General features: G+C 42.4%; 1 protein-coding gene across 1 annotated transcript in view; it reads left to right on the forward strand.

The window, feature by feature from the left end:
* The first annotated feature begins 8,621 nt into the window (after positions 1–8,621).
* The window catches only part of LOC8040702 (protein TANC2), a 36,418-nt gene continuing 24,085 nt past the window's right edge, over positions 8,622–20,954 (forward strand). Inside the window, exons 1-13 of the mRNA XM_029966348.4 lie at positions 8,622–8,805; positions 10,798–10,893; positions 11,001–11,111; positions 11,415–11,480; positions 12,252–12,500; positions 13,116–13,244; positions 13,336–13,416; positions 13,582–13,706; positions 15,544–15,679; positions 16,795–17,053; positions 17,736–17,967; positions 18,991–19,193; positions 20,564–20,750. Coding sequence (XP_029822208.3) covers positions 8,637–8,805; positions 10,798–10,893; positions 11,001–11,111; positions 11,415–11,480; positions 12,252–12,500; positions 13,116–13,244; positions 13,336–13,416; positions 13,582–13,706; positions 15,544–15,679; positions 16,795–17,053; positions 17,736–17,967; positions 18,991–19,193; positions 20,564–20,750 — 2,043 coding nt within the window. The 5' untranslated portion in view covers positions 8,622–8,636. The remainder of the gene's footprint in view (positions 8,806–10,797; positions 10,894–11,000; positions 11,112–11,414; positions 11,481–12,251; positions 12,501–13,115; positions 13,245–13,335; positions 13,417–13,581; positions 13,707–15,543; positions 15,680–16,794; positions 17,054–17,735; positions 17,968–18,990; positions 19,194–20,563; positions 20,751–20,954) is intronic.

The raw sequence follows: 20,954 nt of genomic DNA on the forward strand, positions 1-20,954 counted from the left end.
TGCTACTGCGTCGTTTGCATACGTTATTGCTGGGACTGTTGTTGCCTTCCAAAGCGTTCTTCCCACCACGTATGTATTGTAAAAGTTTTTCGCCAGATTCCACACTTTTCCCTTCAGTTTGCTGGATTTTGTCACCGCTGCTGCTTCGTGTTTGGTCAAATAGTCGTTAGTGTTCTGGATTTTGATTCCTAGGTATGTGTACTCTGTAGCTTCTTCGAGCTGTTGGTTTCTGATGTGGAAGCTCGCTGTCTCCGTTGAATTGAACGCCATCCACTGCGTTTTACCCTATTGTTAAACCGGAAGCCGTCTTGGTGTTCTGCACAAATGCCCAGAAGGTGCTGCATATCCGCTTCGGACTCGGCAAGCAACGCCAAGTCGTCCGCGAATCTGAGGCAGGGGATCCTGGTGTACTCCTGGTCACCTTCCCTGGTCACAGTTGTAAAGCGAAGTTCAGGGCCTTTTTCCTCTAATTCTCAATCAAGTCATTGATGTAGATATTGAAGAACGTAGGAGATAGTGGACATCCCTGTCTCATTCCGATTTCTGTCGATACTTCTGAGGTGTATCGTTTGGATTTGTAGGAGGCTCTGCAGTCTTCGTATAATCTTTTTAGTAGTTTTATGATCTCGGGTTCAAATCCAATATGTTACAGTTTCCTCCACAGTTTGTCATGGGGGACGGCATCATAGGCTTTTTTCAAGTACCAGGAACGTCAAGAACAGTTTAGACTTCTCGTGGTTTTTCGATTATATGTTCCGGCTCAGAGTAAATATGTTGTCACTAGTTCGTCTGTTTGGTCTGAAACTCTGAATCCATTCTGTGCCTCACTTAGAATGTTCGCATTTTCGCACATATCTTGCAGTCTTCTGTTAAGTATGCTCGTAAACAGTTTATATGCGTTGCTTAAGATTGTTATCGGCCTATACGAGTTTACGTCAATGCGGTCTTTAGCTTTTTCTTTGTAAATTAGTTGGATGGTTGCCTCTTTGCAGGGCTGTCGTATTACCTAGTTTTCTAATATGCCATTATAGCAGAGTCTTAGTTTCTCCAGAGCTTTTGCTTTTAGTGCTTTAAGGAATTCGTTGGGAGTGTCGTCCCTGCGTATGGCTTCCTGCTTTTTTTGGGGCTTTTTTTTAATTCCATTTTTGTCATAGGTTCGGTCATAGTTTTCTTCTGGCTTTCCACTTGTTTGGGCTTGTCCCTTGGATCCTTAGGATCTCCTGCTGGTCGTCGCAGTTTGTTCTGCTGGTTCCTGAAGTGCTCAGTCAGCCAAGCCTCAATTGCCTCTCGTGTCGTGAGAAGTTGTCCTTGCTTCTCCAACATGTGTTCGTGTGTAGAATTCTTTCTCGGTTTCGTGGAACTAATAAATGGCCAATATTTCTCTCTCAGTGTTTTCCTGTCTCCCTCGATCTACATTTCAGTGTGTTTGTGATAGCATTTAATTTTCGTTGCCGCCACTGCCTTTACTCTGTCTCTTTGTTCCTCGTAGCACTCCCTCAGGCGATCAATATGGTTTCGCGGGTCTCCTCTCCTCTGGGCCCACCTATGCTGCCGGCTCCATTCTCGTCGTAATTTCTTCCTTTGCCTCCCCATCGTATCACGGCCTCCTGTTTTCTCAGTGTCCTCCCTTGCTCTTTCCCACCGTGACATTGGCTGTCCGAATTAGTTGGCTGATCAGCTCCCTGTACTCTAGTGTTTGTGGCATGTTGTTCTCCAATTCCCGTGCAAATTATTTAACTTTTTCTTCGTTCTTTGTCTTCCTGTGTCTGGGCGTTTCAATGTCTTCCACTGACAGTCGTCCTGTTTTGTTTCCTCATTTTGTTTCCCGTAGTCAAGCAGACTTTAATTATGTTGTTACTCGTGCAGCTTCTTCCTTTGCTTTCATCAATGTGCATGGCAGTTATTTTTATACTATTTTTTTCCGCCTGTTGATTAATGTGTACATAACCAATTGTCGATTGCTGGTGTCTTTCCGTCCATGTAATTTTTCCAGCGCAGTAGGGGTTCAGATTTGCTTTTTCTAGGTTCTAATTTTTTTACAAGTTTTCTGAAGTTTTCGGCTTTGTGGTCCTTTCCTCCTAGCTCTGCTCTGTGTCAGTTGAAGTCTCCCAAAATTATGACAGGTTCTCCATTAAATTTTGTGTTTCATGTTCTTTTCGGTACAGTTATAGATTTTTCCATTCCATGCTTGTTTTTCACTGGTTGCCACGTAGGTTGAGTAGATGTTTATCTTCTGATTGCCTCTCAAGCGCCGTTCACACTGTTGCGACCGAGTAAGACCGAGAGAGACCAGACCGGTTTTTCCGCTGCAGCGGAGCTGGTCCTGAGAGATCGCAAGGGGCTTAAAAACCGTTCTCGTCTTTCTCAGTCGTACTCGGTTGCAAGAGTGTGAACGGGCCTTCAGATGCACTGTTATCCATAGGTGCACAGTGCACCGTTGGCGCAAAACGACAGATGGCGTAACCGAACCTTGCTGAATATGGCCGGATGACGGACCTTGGATTCCCGCGTTGGACGAGTGGCCGACCAGTCCCGCTCGTCCACGCGGGAACCCGTCGCAGGCTCACAAGCGCTGTCCGTCGTTCGACCATATTCAGCAAGGTTTGGTAGCGCCATTTGTCATTTTGCTCCAATGGTAAATGTTGAGATCTTTAATCACTTTTTTTTTTTTTTTTTTTTTTTTTTTTTCATACGCAAATCGGCCGCGCACGACTTTCTGGGACATTTTATGGAATAAAAAGTTTTCAAGGTAATATCAAATTCTATTTGATTTTCGTTGTATGATGCCCAACCAATTACAATCCTCGGGAACATTACGATCTTCTGTCAAGAAAAGCAGAAATCGATAATTTCGTGAATGTGGCCTATAGGGTTCAATACAAAGAAATTGTAGAGCCGTGGAATAAAAACCATATCTGTCCAAAAATGTAATTACTGTCTATTGATATTTTATGGTTGTCATCTGGGGATCGATGGCCGAGTGGTCTAGCGCACACCAGCTCGGAGCACGTGAAGCGAAAGCTCGCGCTGCAGAACCCAGGGATCCTGGGTTCGAGCCCCACCCCTGCCCGTTTCAATCTGGATGAGCATCGTACCGGCGTGCGGTCGTGTATCACTACTGCGTGATGCACGTTGAAGACCCCAGGCTAGCGGCTGTACCGCACTGGCTAAATTGCTCATCTACAGCTGGGAGACTCGTCGCCCCTGTGAGGCAGACCAAGTTCTAGGCTGTATAAACACACACACAACCCAATTTTTATGGTTGTCATCTAAAATATTCCCGGGGAACATCGCGATGTTTATTGTTGTTCTGTTGTTGTTGCACATTCGCAAGACGTTGATGTCCAAGAAAGTTAGGAATGAATGTAATTTGAGGTTTTCTTTAAGGATGCTTAGAGGTCGTACATTGAACTATGCATGACCATAAAACGAGGATATAAAAAAAATCACTTTCGTGCCCTTTTTATTAAAGCGAACGTACCATACCCCGTTTTACCTTGCGATCCATCCTAGCCAATCCAGTGCTGTACCACGTGACCCCCCCCCCCCCCCCCGTCGCTGTGCCCCTCCCGAAGTTCACGTGGCACTCACACGGTTTTAGATTGGCTTCGTAGGCTTGTACATTGCGCCCTCTGCTCTCCATCGTTACGTAGTGCCATTTCAGCAGACCGAAAGCAAAAAGCGAAAAGCAGCCGCGATCTTTTGAGGAAGTCTATGCGGTTAGCGCTTGGTTGGCGAGTGTTCCACTCAGCAGCGAGTAGAGAAAGGCATCCCGGGAGGATATCAGGCAGGGTTTAAATAGAGTAACTGAATATGGTCCCTATACAGTTACTCTAGGGCAGGGATGGGCAGTATTTCAAATACAAGTATTTGAAATACGTATTTCAAATACTTTGTGTATTTTGCATTTGTATTTAATTACAAATTGGGTAATGTATTTGACGTGTGCATTTAAATACTAAAACGTATGTGTTTCAAATACAATTGTAATTAAATACAAGTTTGTGGGTGCAAATACATCCCTCAAATTTATTGTCACGACTCATTTTGCTCATCCTAAGACGTGTCCAAAGCTGCTCTTTCTTCATCTCAACGCCAACGGCAACAACCAAACCAAGAAACTTTTCATATCGTCATGCATACACCAGTCTTGCGGCAGTTCGCGTCTCGCTCACTGCGGGCACGCCGGGCGCCCGCGGCACTTGCCTCTATTACGTTAAATAAATGTTATTGCCAAAGTTACAATTCTTGTTTTTATGCATGTGGTTTGTGAGATATACTCTCCATCCTTTATTCAACCATGGGGCTTTTTTTTCTTTTTCTCCTCCGGCCTTATTTTAAAGGCACTGTCAGGAGCAGGAAGAAAACTACGTTCTGCACCGAATGCAGTGTCTCTCAATCAAGCACTATTGTTTAGTGACTTTATGATTACGGTGCTAGTCCAGGGCAAGAATAGTGACGAAATCGACGTTCACAGTCAGACTGGCTAAATAAGTGCCTGTGACAACTTGTGATGCTTTCCAGCCTGATTTCCATCCATATTTTTGCCTGGAACATTCTAAATGCGCGGGTCGTCCAGGTTTTTGTAACTGGTGCGAGTTGCAACAATAAAAATTTATCTAGCTAGTGCTGCGCGTCTTGGTCGTCTCGGTTCTTTGTTGGTCTATACTAAAATGTAATCGACAAAAAAAGCTGTTTGAAGCTGTGTACTTTTTTCACCTATTACGTCCAAGCTGATTACATTTTTTTTTTGTGATTATATTTCTATTACGTTACTAGAGCCTCGCATACTAACTCCCGAGTGTGCGATGCAACATTAAAATGAGATACCCAGAAACCCGTTGCAGGTGCCCTGAAGTCGCTGACGCAAATTTTGAGGAATGTATTTGGAAAAGTATTTGGGAGGGAGACCAAATACATTTGGTTGTATTTGTATCTTGTACTTAAATGCTTTTTCGGAAATGTAATTAGATTTGTAATTAAATACATTTTTGACGAAGTATTTTGTATTTGTATTTCGATACATATTTGCTGTATTTTGCCCATCCCTGCTCTAGGGTTATAGGCCTTCCTTAGGCCTAGCGCGAGCTTGCGCGTCCTTGACTTATTTCGGCTTAAGGAATTCTGCCTCGCTCTTTCGCGGTTGGAAGAGCGATTCTATCGCCTCGCTCGCAGTGTTTGTTAATTAATGGCGGTCACGTTCTGTTCTGGCTGTCTTCCTCCGACTGCCGGGGTTAGGGGAGATAACTGCCACGCGCGCAGAGGTCATGACCCCCGTTGGATGTTGGTATGCATACTTCATGAAGACGCGCCGTACACGCTTTGTTTTCACGAAACTCTTGATGATACTAGTTTTATGTGTAGTACAAAACTGAGTAATCTACTGTGTGACCTCTATACAAATCATTATTACTTAGCGAATGAAGTTTAAAATATTACATTCCCCGGTACCAACGGTGTAGAAACAAGAGTTATGGTTATAAGAGGTGGTTCGAGTTATATTTTAACTCGAACAGATAAAAAATAATAATAATAAGGGGGGGGGGGGGCTAAGATTTAGACAAGTGCCGTCTTTACCATGTATTCATCAGGCTCTGCGGACATTAGATGAGGGGATCATCGTTATGGCTAAATAACTAAAATTCGTTAATTAACTTTTTAATGATTGGCTTTAGGGGTCAAGTTGACATCGCAGTATCGACAAGCACAATTAGAGGCCAGATTAGTTAAAATGATTTGCAAAAATGTAATAGTCTTTTTTTTTTATATATTCATTGATTTATTTGTACGCTTTTGTGCCAGATTTAAAAGTTGCGCCCAAAAAGAGCGCTGGAAGCCCTGCCCACGACGGCGTTTAGAAGATTAACATATTCGTTTCATTCATGTCGTCACTTGTGTCGTTGGCGCACTCGCCAAGGACACGCTACCGAGATAGTGGCGACATGATTTAAGTCACTGCGTCACTCTTCCAAGTAACAGTGTGGGCAGGGCTTGAAGTCGCCGCGCTCTCTTTGAGCGCGATTTCTAAATCCGGCTCGAAACCGTGAAGGTTTGTCAATTAATATCTAAAAGACTGTTACATTTTTGCAAATTATTTTAATTGGTCTGACCTTGAATAGTAATTGTAATCAATACTGCAATTGCAACATGACTCCTTAAAACCAATAATTAAAAAGTTAACGGGTTTTTGTTAATTAGTCAACTTCCCATGACAATGATACCCTGATCTAATGTCCTCCGAGCCTGATGAATAGATGGTGAGGACGGCACTCTTCTGAATCGCACCCCCCCCCCTTTTTTTTCTTCTTTTTTCTAATGTGTTTTAATTAAAATTAACATCCTGCATATCTGCCTTTTACATGGGTGCCCGTGGTCCATGAAACGAAACGATGATCATTTATAACATTTTATTGAAACAACCTCGTACTACGTGTACTCTAGTTGTGTGGTTTATTCAGATATAAACGTTAATCAAAACGTTCGGCTTTTTTTTTTTTTTTTTTTGGAAGGTAGGTATTTTCCTTGACTTGACTTGGATATTTTTGGGTATATATTTTCTTTTATGCAGCACATAGATCAACACTATCTTTTTGTCGAGTCAAATATCGACCCTTCTTAAAACGCACGGAACGGTGACAAATGATTCCGCAAGGAAGGGAAAACGTTTACTTATGTAGGAGCTTCTTTCCTGTAGTGTTAAAGCGATCTTCAACGCTTCAAACATTTAAGCGATTTAAGCGGCTTTCACCACATCAAACATTCACTGCTGGCCTGCTGCGTTCTGAGAGGAGTGGGTAGAAGACCGAAAATGTTTTTAGTGGGGATATCCTCGCCATCTATAGGCTTTTTTCAGAGCCAACGCCCTCTCGCCTATACTTTCGAAAACAGTTGCACAGAACTTGTGAGGTTGAGTGCGTTGCCTTGTTTTACCACTTGCTGAAAACAGAATAGGCCAATATATATATATATATATATACTTTGGTTTATTGAAATAACTGCGTGGGAAGCCCTGGTAGAACGGCTACTGGAAACCTCTACGAGCCATTCTGTCACTATACGCTGGTGTAGCCAACACTTCTGACAATACTATATTAAGCTAGTTTTGGCTCATCATGCTTTTCGGCGACTCAGTCGAAGGTATGTCTCCCGCGCATATATCCAATCGATGTGATATACGTCCAACTCCGGAACTTGCCAGTCTAATTAGACTCGTCCACCGTCCATTCCAAACCGTACTCCGTTCCATCCACACCAAATCAAGGGCGCAGCCGACTCTACGACCCGGCAGAGCCACTCAGGTAGCACCAAAAGTGCATCGTCACGACGCTGGTCGTCCTTGTGCACGCACAAATGCACCGTGATCCGACGCCTTTTTCTGCGGGTGGAAGGTTTAGGCGGGGATATCTCACGCAAAACACGCCGAGCGCCGCGACGACGCCTTTTTGGCGCTACTTGACTACGTTCTGGACCGTGGAATACGTTCTGAGTTGCGCATAGCTCTCTTTCGCGCAGTTTCAGATGCCGCGCTTGCATCCTTAACCCAATTAACATTTCTTTTTTTTTTTTTTTGTGGGAAAGGGGGGGGGGGGGGGGGGGTTTGGGGTAGTGATTTTTTTCCCGTTCCATTCAAGCAAGTTGGAGGTTCCGTTCCAAGGCTCGTTTCAGCGTCTTCGTGAACGCGGTCTGACGTCTCGACTTTGTATCTCGTCGGCCGCCCGGCGTATTCTTCGGGGGGTCATGAGAAGGGTCTGGTCGTGGGAAGGCGCTGGCACCTTGTCGGCGACGCGGACAGACGCTGGTTACAGTGGTACTCTGGGATTGCCACTGCCTTTGTTTGCTTCGCACGTAATGCTCGTATTGTGCGTCACCGAAAAAAAAAAAAAAAGAGTTGCACATGCGCGCATATGCGCAAGGCGGTTTAGCGCTAATGCTGGGGAACCTTGGGAGCGAGCGTGTGTATTGCGTGCGCCTCAAGCTGGCTACGTCGAGTACCTCTTCTTTATGTTGCCGAGGCCTACGTTCTTGAGAAGGGAGACATTTGATAAATTCGCCTAGTAGATTAAAAAAAGAAAAAAAAGAACACTCAATGGGGTTTTTTTTTCAATAAAAATTTAGAAAGAAAAAGGCACCACGGGCAAAACCGCAGGTGTTATTATTTTTTTATATAAAAACCTGAATTTCAGTACCGTTCACTCTAAAAAAGTCTGGAGCGAAAAACGGAGTTTGTGCTGTGGCGCTGATCATGGTGAAATCTTAGTTCTTTCTCAAAACAAATATTCTATATTTTCCCCTTTCCCCGCAACCCCTTCGTTTTTTTTTTTTTTTTTTTTTTTTATGCATTGTTTAATTTTGCGATTTATCGATTTTGTAACTTAGTGTCATTCTGGCCACGCGGTTTAAGGACCCCCTTCAAGAAAAAAAGTTTTAAGGTATAGAAACACAAGCATCATGGACACAGTACCTAATATAATCGTTCTCATATGTTACAGATAACTGATATAGTAAACGTCTCACAACTCGATATGGCATGCGGGGCTTTGTCGCTTTGTCTTTCAGAGCGATCTGGCGAGCGTGCGCTACTGTGCCTGAAGGAACGGTTATCTCTTGTCGTTTTAGACCCGCGCACCATCCGCAAGATGATGGACGAGCTGGTGGTGTCCCCGACGACGGTGCGGTGTCCCACGTGCCACGTGCCTTTCGACAAGGGCAAGCGGCGGCGCATCACCGAGGACTGCGGCCACGAGCGCTGCTACTACTGCATGCTCAGCGCCGACGCCCCCGGATGCCCAATCTGCGCCGCCGAGGGTGCGTACTTTTGTTGGAACGCGGCCTGATACGAGCGAGCTGTGCACAAAACTAGCCTTTGGTCTGCGACAAAACAACGACTGCTGGTTGGAGAGTGAAACTCACTTTCTGTATGAACTCCCGCCCTCTTCGCGTCTTCGAGCGTAGTGCCAACGGCCCTGTATGCTTCACCCTCAACTCGAGTGCTATGCGGTGAAAGTACACATAAATCTAAGCTTTACATTTTTTTTTTTTTTTTAATGATGGTGTTTGCATTATGAACACGCTAGCAAAGTTAAGTTACCCAATTAAGAATTCAGGTGGAACTGAATATTTTCCTTTGAAGTATGATATCATGCCGACGCTTGACCGCTTGATTCGGGCAACTGCAAGCACTGAGCACAGGTGAAAGGACGTGTTACTCTCCTAAATTGTACTGCATGAGTTTCTTTGGGGAAGCCAGGATGATGATGGTACACACTCCAGCCTTTCTTCATGCCTTTGGGAAGATGACTGTATTAACTAATGTATATTTTGTTCCTATTACTGTAGACATTTGTATTTTTTTCGTCTGTTTGCATCTAAAAAAGCAACAAAAAAAAATCACCACTCCCTTCTGTAATGCTTTTGGCCCTGAGGGTAAAATAAATAAATGAATGGTGTTATTAAACCTGAAAATGAGGTGCAGAAGCCATGAAAAGGCATTACACACCCACTATGCCTATTTTGGAAGAAATCTCTTGTAACGTTTTGCGACATTTTTGAAGCTAATATTTAAAAAAAAAAGTCTTACTCCACTGTCCATGTATCTTACCTCGACAAGGTGACATCTTTATTTTTTTTTATACTGCTTTAATATGTTATGAATGACCTAAACATTTTCGATGTTCTAAAAACTCATTCTACAGTCGGAAGATAACATCATATTTGAGTGCAATAATGAGTGAAGGGGTCAAACATGTGGCCCCCACAAAGTGAGAAAATCAAGAAACATCACTTTCTTACCTAGCTGCTTCAATGGTCAACAGTAGGAAAACAAAAGGCCCCAAAATACTGGTGTATAATATCTCTATTAATTTAAAAATACACCCTCTAGGAATTCTAAGAGAGTTCTTAGGAATATCTAAACTTTGGCAGTAAAGTGGGGTCAAATTTGGTCTTGTGATGTCATAGGGTAACGATAACCAAATTTTGGTTATTTGTATTGTTTTACTGAGCTTGGAAACTGTCCAAAGTGTAGAAAACTTTGGGCTCATTTGCTTTGTGGATTGAGCAAACTTGACTTTTCCAACAAAGCACTACTAAAGCCTATGACTCCAGAAAACTGATATGATAGATATATTCATCAATCAATAAGTTTTCGTTGGAAAGTGTTGCAATAATTTGTAAGAACAAACTCAAAGAGAGTATAAAATCAAATCATCTTTATTTTTCATCACACATGATGATGGGGGATGCCGAGGGAAAAAGCTGTTTGTGTACAGCTTGACAAGCCCTCAACACCCCTACATGGCAGACAATGCAAAAAGAAATAATCAACTAGACAAAAAAAAAAACAGTGTGCATTTTTATACAATGGTAGCAATGGTATATTTTTTAGTGACATGATATCAATTTCTAGCAATTTCTAGCAATGAAATATAATTTAGCATGTGAGGAAGTGCGTGTTTAATTCTTTGATGACCAAAGTTAGTATGCGATTTCGGTATTTACCATGGATGTATTTGACGGGCTTGCTGAGTTGAAATGTGTGAATGAAGGTCAGCAAGGTTCAGAAATGTTTCAGATTGGTATGTTAATATTAATCGTTGACTGTAAAGTTTTGACACATTGGTTGTAGAAAAGTTCCCAAAGAGAGTGCTTCAAATGGAAACACTATTTTTACCTTCATTCACAAATAGGCTTTCTAAGCACCAATGCTTTCAGTGCACCACATACCCAAAGGTATCCATCCACTTTGTAACCTTGAGCATCATGCTCATGAGTGCATTCCTTTTCTTTGTTTGCTTGCAGCTGCTGCAAAAGCCCCCACTAATGCAGCGAGGCCCCGCATGAAGACCAACGGTCACTTCACAACATTCATGCAGACAAGAAATCCTCAAATGAGAGGTAGGAGAAGGCTTCCAAACTATAATTTTCTCGTTAGTCGTACGCAGCTCGCATGTAACAAACAGGGTTCACTCCTGTCGTTTGTGCTTTGTTCTTCTGTGATTCAGGCCCTCCGGCTCCAAGTATGGCCAGTCCAAAGATTAGCCACATCTCCTGGAAGGACCGGAAGATGGCAAGGCCGTCTACCGTCAGCGTGGACAACCACACTGCCTTGTCAGGTATGTGCATCGACTTCAAAGTTGTGCTTAGATTGACACCTCGTCATAGAAATTGTTTTGTAGCCATGGCAACATTAAAAATACAGTGAATTCTTACTGCAAGTTTTATTTTAAATAAATTTAAGCCAAGAGGTCTAGCAGGGGTGTTTTGTGTTATCTTGTTTCTCGCAAAATAGCTTCAACTTTTAATGAAATATAAAGGCATAAATTGTTCCCCTTCTGTCATATTCTTTCTGGGCTGTGGTATAAGGTTTTCCTTAAACTTGATAAACTTGATTCTTTTCACTCTTTCACTCTTGACAGACTTGGCCAAAGTACAGCATTGGCCAATGAATATGGTCCGAAAAATAAAATCTCTTTGGACCATAGGTAAATACCTGTCATGCTCATATAAAGGCATGTGGCATGCCTTTATGCCTTTATAAAGGCTAGATGAATGTAGCATGTGCATTGATAAAAAGAAAGCAGTTCACATACCTAGCATGCATTCTGCCTATGTGTCTGGCATGTTTTCTCTGTGGCCTTTGCATTGTTATTAACTTTAACCTTTTTCTTCATGCTTTTTTCATATTAGAATCAGTGGACACCCAAATTCATAACTAGAGATGCTATCTGTAATGCAATCGTGCTTTGTACAGCAAATTTTATAAATTAGGCATTAGCAGAAATAACTACAATAATTTCTACAAATGCATTTTTGTCTCGCACAATAAAGTTATTTTTTTTATGTTAAAGAATAAATGAGATCACTACAGTTTTCATTGTGATTTCTTTATGCCAAGAATTTAAGATGTTTTTTATGAATCAGTTAGTACATAAGAGGTTAGCTACTTTATATTCGAGATGTTTAAAAACACATGGCATTTATTGCTTGTTCCATAGCATATTGATTGGCTGTCAGATTTTTATATATACATATATTGATTTTGTAGAAAGGATGCCCGACATGTGCACGTCTACCGACCTCTGATGGAGTCCTGTATTGAAACATTTGTCAAGGTTAACGAAGCCTGTTTTGTGATTCACCCGAATCGCCCCCAGGGTGGCATGGTCTGAGCTTGCTTGCTGTGCAAAAGGGCATTCTCTTAACATCACCCTGTCTCCTTTGTGCACCGACATTTCACTCCTCTTTTGCTGCAGATGACGAACTTCCACATGTGCGTTCCCCGGCGACGGTGGTTTCCAACGGCTTGGGCCACCCTTCAGAGCACTTGTACACTCGGCTGGGGCTCCTTTTGGGTGAGGGGGCACCTGCAAACACCTACGCCCCTCCTCCCGCAAGCGGCAGCAACCACAGTCAGGGCTCCTTCGCCAGCGTATCATCCCTTGCCAACAGCGACATCAACATGGCTGGATCAACCAACACAAGTCCCATTTCCACACTCACCGGTGAGACATCCATTGTGAATTGTGAAATTAATTTTGCTTGTTTTTTCATTGCTCAGGTTGTGCTGTCTTTTGGTCGTATGTTAGAAAGCTCTAAAGCTTGCTCATCCTAACCGAATAATATTTGTTTAAAGTTACGTTGCCCTATCTCTATTGTCCTGTATGAAATTTGAATATTAAAAAATGTCAAGGTTAAATTGTGGCCATTGCAATCTGTTACATTAAGTTGACACTTTCGTGAGTCAGTATTTACACTGCAACCACCAAGCATAAAGGCAACTTTGAAGAAAGAATAGCTGACTTGATTTTTACTTTCACCTTTCGAGATCATACAGGTGCATTGTTACTCGCACAATATCTACCTACACCATAGTGGATACTCTAACTTTCCTAATCATCTTAATCAATCGTTTGGAGGATGCACAGTTTTTAATTTTGGCTTTTAAATAACTCTTCTATATATCAGACTGCTTCACAGTTGTTGGGCCAGGCTCCTTAAGATTCAGTCTCACAAAGTCCTATTATATTGATATTGAATGTGTAAAAAGACAAAGCACCTCAAAAGTTTTAAATTATAAATTTGTTCAAACTTATAAGATTTTTTCCTCTTTTTAACAGGGTCTTCGGAAGCGGAGGCCATGAGCATACTGAGAGGCTCGAGTAGAGAGGAGAGCTCAGATAGCGTGGCCTCTCTAATGAGCACCAGCTCTTCCCCATCACCTTCCAGAAAGGCTCCCTTTCAACAGAGTAAGCTGATGGGCTTGCCCTTGGCCACCATGCTGCCCACTTTTCTTTTCACTGGAGCCAGTGTACTAACAGAGGGATTTCTTATTTTCAGGGAATAATAGTGTACCCAACAACAGGAGGGGTACATTAGTTAATTGCTCAAGCAAAACTCACACTCTTGGCCATGCGAGAGGTAGGTTATTGGAATTTACATATCCCTCACCATTATCAGTAGAAAAACTCCGTCTTTTTTGTTATCGCGCATCATTTATTTAAAAGATCTGGTAGGCTTTCATAAAGCGATTGTGTGCTAAACTTTTAATAACTAATTTGCCTCTTATTGCACTTTTCCCCTAAGGAGTGCAACTGCAGTACAAGATCTCACCTCAACCAGCACTGAAGCCTCTGTTTTTTGAGGTTCCTCAGCCGGACAATGATCCACCGTATGTTGGCAGACAGTGGCTCTTCAGTGAAATTGACGAGGTAACCTTGGAAACTGTTCCGAGTGTCGGTTTGTTACTGCTTAATTGTGTGTGCTTATGATCAGAGCATGGCGAATTTAGAATTTTTCTAATAGTGTAATAACTGTGCCGGTTGATAGAGATTAAGATTGTTTAGTGTTGTGCGAATATTTGGATTTTCTAATAGTAGTTTCGAACGATACACTTACAGATATTAGTTTCAAGTTGAACAGCGATATTCATACTTTCTGAAGTGTTGATCGCGGCGAGTCAACCCCGTTGAGTGCGCTTCTCACGGAGCACGTGTGCACTGCAAAGAAGCCATACCCGCGGAGCTCGCGGGCTCCGCGGGTATTGCTTCCCCGCGGTACACACATGCTCGGTGAGAAGCGCCCTCAACGGGTTTAACCCGCCGCGACCTTGTGCGAGAACATGTTAGGAAGCTATGTCTTGGCGACAACCCGTGTTCATCATTCGTGTTTGCTTTTTTTTTTTTTCTGTCAAATTTAAAACCGAAAGAATCTTTGCATATAAGTCCCCTAGATTAAGATAGCTCTGACAATTTTGCTACATTAAAATTAACTGAGCTTAGAAGTGGACAAGTGGAAGTTGGAAACCACCTGCATGAATTCAGCTGAATTTCCGTTTGAGCATGATGCACGGTGTTGAAAGGCTTGGAGAAACTATTTGATATTCGAATTTGAAAATATTCGGCCAAAACCAATATTCGCTTTGTGCTTCGGACTCAATCCACTATTCACACATGACTAGATTGTATATATCTAATATGTCTGAGTAGCTTTGACATATTTTAAAACTTTTTACTTGATTAGGGAATGGAAATCAGTACTGTACTTGCATATTAGATGACGAAGAAGTTGGCATAGTTGAATCAGGTTGTAGGTAGCATCCTTGTTTTGGAAACAAGTTGGCATGATAATCAGAATGCAGCTAATATTTGAAGCTTGCTTTGGCCTTTAGCTCTAAAAGAAGTGTAATTGTGATTAGCAGGACTTCAAGTGGAAGAATTATAAAGCTGTCAACTTTATACACTGACAAAAAATGTTTAGAAAGAATATCTGTTTCAAAAATTCAGTGCCTCTGATATACGAATATATAGCTATAAACTACGTACTGGCCATGCATTATCTGTAAACGAACGGGTTTATAAAAAATGTAGAATTTTGTAGTTAAAGCAAGTAAGCAGGCGAGCTGGTTAAGGATAGACATGGCAACCCTGGAGCGAGGGGACAAAAAGAAGACAGACAGACACGAAACTCAGAACGCAGCTAAAGATGTATTTTTCAGGCCACATCCTTAAATAGGTCCACAACCACACAAGGAAACAAACGCTGCCTGAGGTCACACAACCGTGGCAGATAAGAACCATAGAACAAAAGACCCTGGAGATCAACAAAAGGTCACTAGTTATAGGTACACAAAAAGGAAACCCTGAAGCACCAACACACTCTCTAAAGGCAAACAACCAACACAAAGGCACCGAGATAAGCACTTCAACCACACCCTTTTTAGCCCCCGCTCCAGGCTTACCATGTCTAAAAATTTGCAACAAATTATATTTTTTTTCAATAAGTTTAATTTTTACTTAACAAAATAGTTTTTTTTTTTTTATCTCAGTTTTACTTTAGCCCAACTCAGTCAGCCAAATAATTTATTACTTTATTAGTTTGAGCATGACACAAAAAAAAAAATTTTGATTTTGAAAGGATTGTTTATTGCTTTGTTTGACTGCTGTGCTTATTATGCCTAAACCTTCTGTTTCATTTTGTGAACAAGACTATGGTATGCTATCATCTTTGGATTTTTTCTTATGGTGAAATATTTTCATGTCCTTACAGGAACTAAAAAAGGACACCAACCGAGGAGTAGTTATTGTAGGCTGCCCTGGCTCAGGCAAGACTGCTGCCATCTTGCAGCTGGTGGATTACAGCACGTTTGGTCGGAAAAGAGAAGAAGTCACCTATGGCACTGCTGGTGAGGGACAGTTCACAAACGATATGGCTGGGTTCTTTAATGCTCTTTCTTATTTTGTGGTGCAAAGTACAGCTGCAAGAGGGAAAAAAAGTTAGTACATAATGCGTCGATGATCACAGGAGTATGTACGCTTAGTCCTTTAAAGGGAAGCTATGGAGCTTCTTGACAAACATGAGTTAGATATGGATTCTAATATTTACCCCATGAACCCAAATACCCAAACCATTTGCTGTGCAAGTATTGTTAAACGCGAGAAAACGTGAAAGACTGTCATTGTTTGTGACGTCATCGACAGATCTTTTGGCTGCCCAAAGCTAGGGAGGCGGGGCTTCAGCCCTACTTTGAAATTAAAATGCTCTTATGGCTTTTCGGCGTGTCGCATTGATACATAATTGTGATATCTGTTATTCTAAATGCGAAATGAACACAAGTCAAGAGTTTTTTCTCAAATGCAGAAGTGCCCCATCTTCCTTTTAATGAAACTCTGAAGAGACTATTGTTTTAGTTACTTGCACAAGTTTGCCTTATTGTAGGCTTATTTTCAGTTCTACACTTCCCTACCATTATCATTTGTGTCAGTATAGTCCACTTCTGTTTGATTCTGATATACACTGCACGACAAAGTTAGCACAAATGCAACATCGACACTTTTTTTGCATTTTGCTCACTTAAAGTAGGGACGAACCCCCAGCTTTTAGCATGCGAGTTGATGCATTGGATGAGCACATTCTGCCGCACTAGCATTTTTTTTATGAGAACCATTTATTTGTGAATGGAAAGCACATACTATTGTGTTTTTTTTTTTTGCTAGCTGCATTGCACTATGTATCAAACATATAAATTAATTAATTAAATAAATAAATAAATGGTAGTCCACCCTGAAATGAAAAAGTCAAGAGCCAGGAGTGTGTGCAGAGAGGACACTTAAGGTGCGACAAGAAGGCATTTCTGATGCCCTCGGCGACTGTGGGAGTGAACTTTCCAAGCCAAAATGCCTTTTAGTAAAAAAAATTCATGCGACAGCAAACTGAGAGTGAGGAACATCCACTGATGATAATGTGCATGTCGCCGACACGGCACCGAGCAGTACACGACGGCGCTGTCTCTCGTTTCAGGCATCCGCTATGGGGACGTGGAGCGGAGGCCGCTGGGCGGCGTGGGCGGGGGCAGCGCGTCGTCGGTGTTCCAGCCCCGGCTGAGTGCCAGCCAGGAGGGCGCCCGCTGCCTCGGGGCACACCTGGTGGCCTACCACTTCTGCCAGGCGGACAACAACGCCACCTGCCTGGTGCCCGAGTTTGTGCACAGCATTGCCGCCCAGCTTTGCCAGGCTCCCCAGCTGGTCGCCTACCGGGACCTCCTGCTCAGGGAGGACGGGTGAGGCCAGAAGCAACGGTTTCAGACTCTAGTTAATGCTGGCCGGAATCAGTGGGCACATCCAACAAGTCGAGGACAGCCATTGTTGAAAGTAGCCTTAAAGAGGCTAAAGAGGTGGTGGAGTGGTTTTCGAGGGTGTCCTTTTATGGTGCAGACTCAACCTATGTGCTCTAAGCACACAAAGAAACCCGTGACTACAATGTCACCACACACACCACACCTGAAAGTCAAGAAAATGTTTTTGTCTTATTTTGATGCAAGTTGCCTTTTAAAATAAAGTTTTGCTACATCCAGCAAAACTTTGTTTGAAGGAAAAAATGAGTAGGCAAGGTGTTAACAAATTTCTCGAAGTCTACTTGCTTCTCCCATGGCACCATATGATCTTGGAGAAATGTTTTACTTTTGATTTGCAGTCTTCTCACTGTGCAAAGTAAAATTCATCTTGGTTTTTCATATGTACTCTCTATGACGAGTAAACTTTTTTTTTATTTTTTTGTCATCAACATATTATTTTTATTATAATGTTTCATAATCACTTCAGTTACAAATGAGTGTTTGCCTATGAATCCTCTGCTACTCTTTTGACAGCTTGCACTAAAACTCTACTAATTCTGAGCTTACAGAGAAGCAACTGAAGGCCAATGTGTAGCCGTATCTGAGAGGCCAACATTTGTACTTGCAGGCTGCAAGATGTTCTGAGTATTACTTCGTGCCACACAAACCCCCACGACGCCCTGCTCAAAGGCATTCTAGAGCCTCTCCACAGCCTCCGGCAGACAGGGCGGATCCCCAACACCAGCTGTCTTCTGGTTGTGGACGCCCTCAATGAAGCCGAACTACACCGGCCTGACTATGGGGATACCATCACTTCCTTCCTAGCAAAGCACATCTCCAAGTTCCCATCGTGGCTTAAGGTAAACACTTTACTTCTGATGTCGGCACTTGATGACGTGACTCCGGACAATGGTTAGTCATGTTTTAAAGCAGTGGTTTTCAACCATCGATGTTTCGCGGACCCCTTGTGAATCGGCGGAGCTGATGAAGGACTCCGTTCGTGGTGAGAGGAGCGGAAAGGTATAGGTTAAAAATAATAATGATTTAATAAATGGATATAACTAAGTGGTAGTTTGCAGTAGACCTGTCTTATTCAGATGCACACGAGAAAACTCGCTCGAAAACTGAAACATTTCTTCTCGACCTGAAAAAAAGACAACTCATATTGCCAAGCGTGATGATGAGGTAGGGCATCGCGGACCCCTAGAATGCCTCCGTGGACCCCAAAGGGTCCGCGGACCCCCATTTGAGAACCACTGTTTTAAAGGGTCACTTTTATTGGTATTTTGTGCAGAAGGATATCTAATTTACAAATCAGTCGGTTTTCTTTTCTAGCTTACTCTATGTCTAAAGCTCTATGAAAAGCTTTTAACATAAGAGAATGGTTATTACTGTTAAAAATATTTATGAGAGAGGTAAACAAAAGTCAGAAAAATGTGGTTGCAAATTAAATAAAACTAGGAAGCATTTTGAAAATAATATTGTTAGCCTGGACCTGTCGGATCATAATATAAATAAAATTACTGGAAGTCAAAGTGTTCTAGTAAATGGCGGCTTTATGCCACACTAACATTATTACTGTAATGCTTGCCTGACAAAACCTAATGGGAGTTTAAGTAATTCAATTTATACTGTTACTGTCACAGTAATGCCACAGTAATGTCAACAAGTTCAACTTCCACTGCCTCAATAATGTGGTATGGGGTTTATAGTAGTCATAAAGCCACATAAACAATAAATATGAGATGTCTTTAACCTTGAGTAAAAAAACGTTTAGAATGAATTCACATTTTGTGTACGGTGTTGCTAAAATTTTATCCATACGACACAACCCATTATATTTATTACTACTCTAATATGATGCCTGCATTGTCTGTTTTCAGCTGATTGTCACAGTACGGACGGCATTCCAGGAAATAGCACGCCAACTTCCCTTTCACCAAGTTTCCTTTGACCGCATCTCATCCAACGAAAACCTTATGAGGGACATTGTGGGCTACATTTTGTTTCGCATTGAGTCCAGCCCTTCTGCACGTGCCAACATCACGGTGAACAACGGAAAACAGGATGGATCCACTCATGCAAGGTAAGGATTTGGAAATTGATGCATGATGTTGATGTTCTAAATTTAAAGACCTCCTTGCAACAACTGAGCAAATTGCACTCCCACACCAATATGTAATAACTCCGCTTCTTAGGTGATCGTCTGTTGTTTGAGAGGTTGTATCTGTATTCAATAGAGTCCCTAAATGTCACGAGACGTTTTGCTGATAAATAAAAATAAAGGCCTGCAAACGAAAAAAAAAAAGAGAAAATAATCCTTGAATTAGGACAAGACACTACAGGAGTGATGCGGTTAACGTTTTGCATGACTGGAAGGTGGGCTACTCTTACATACCTAGGCCTAAGTACCTTTCGGCAGATACCATAAAACTCGGACTTCTGACAGCTCCCTAACTTTGGAAAATTACATATACGAACTGTGATACTTGTGGACTTTATTATCATCTAGAAATGGCATTCACACATAAAAACAAACTTTCAGCCTTTCCACTATGGTGAAGAAGGAAGACCAGCAAAGCTGTATGCTTTTTCCTAAATGTTTCTTCTTCATCCTTGTCTGTTTTGCGCGTTACTTCCTACGATGAATTTCCACCAACTCGCCCAAGTATGCATTCTTCTATGATAGCTGGAAAGGTGGCCGCCATCTATGAGTGATGGCGGCAGTTGTCCGGTTGCCGCCGTTGCTCATAGGTGGCGGTAGCTGTCCAGACTTTGTGTAGTTTTGTGTCGACATTTGTTTGGTACCAGACACAAAACTGGGGATACTAGCCCTTAACAGCTCAGCTGTAAAAAAATCTTGCGATTCAGATGTGTATTGTCACGAATGACAAATGAAGAGGCGGCGAATAACCAGGGAAACTAAACGTTTTAGAGGGGCGAACTTGTGCCCTAAACAATTAGTAGAAGAAAGTTAGCATGCAGGCGTCGATGTCTTCAAAACAGCAAGACAGAGCTCTGGGGCAAGACTGACTCCTGCTCGCCGTGCAGAGTCCCTTATATACCCGCGTGGGTTTCTGGAACATTCGGCGTAGAACATTTGGCGCGTAGAATATTCATACCTCAATCAGACGACAAGGTTTTCAAACTAATTACGAGAACTCTAAATTGAAAGAATACATAAAAGATGCGTCACTCCCAGGAATTGAGCCCGGGGCCTACGCACGAAAGCCAAGCAATGTAACCACTTGGTCACACACGCGCTCGCTCGGCGACATGCGTGGCAATATTAAAGCTTGCATGCTGCAAATAATGTAAATGCACAGGTTCCACTGCCTTACTGCCATTTACTTGCACCATGTAACAAACATGTGCACCTGAATGTTCTTCACTGCATTGTACCAAATGAGGCATCAACCAACTGTTAGTGACACACTGAATTCATCTTTCTCTCAGGTTTGCCAACCATCTGGCTAACTTGAGTAAAGGCTGCTTCCTGTATGTAAAGCTTACCATGGACCTGATTGAGAAGGGTCACTTGGTGGTGAAGAGCAGCAGCTACAAGGTGCTTCCTGTCAGCCTGAGTGAGGTTTACCTGCTCAACTTCAACCTCAAGTTCACAACAACAAGGTCCTACGAAAGGGTAAGTGTGCCGACACGTAACAAGGGTGGGCGTAAATGTCACCCGAAATAATTGTGACATGTTGGAAAATAGACATGAAATTCTTAGGGCCTGATTTAAGATTGAAAGACTGAGCAGTCGAGAACCTACATGTCTTCCTTTTCTTTTTGTTCAGATCTTAGTACTTGCACTTTGTGGGTTTATGAATTATTTAATCGTAAAGGG

The sequence above is a fragment of the Ixodes scapularis genome, unplaced genomic scaffold (genome assembly GCF_016920785.2).
Source record: "Ixodes scapularis isolate PalLabHiFi unplaced genomic scaffold, ASM1692078v2 PGA_scaffold0__279_contigs__length_252992795, whole genome shotgun sequence".
Classification (NCBI taxonomy): domain Eukaryota; kingdom Metazoa; phylum Arthropoda; class Arachnida; order Ixodida; family Ixodidae; genus Ixodes; species Ixodes scapularis.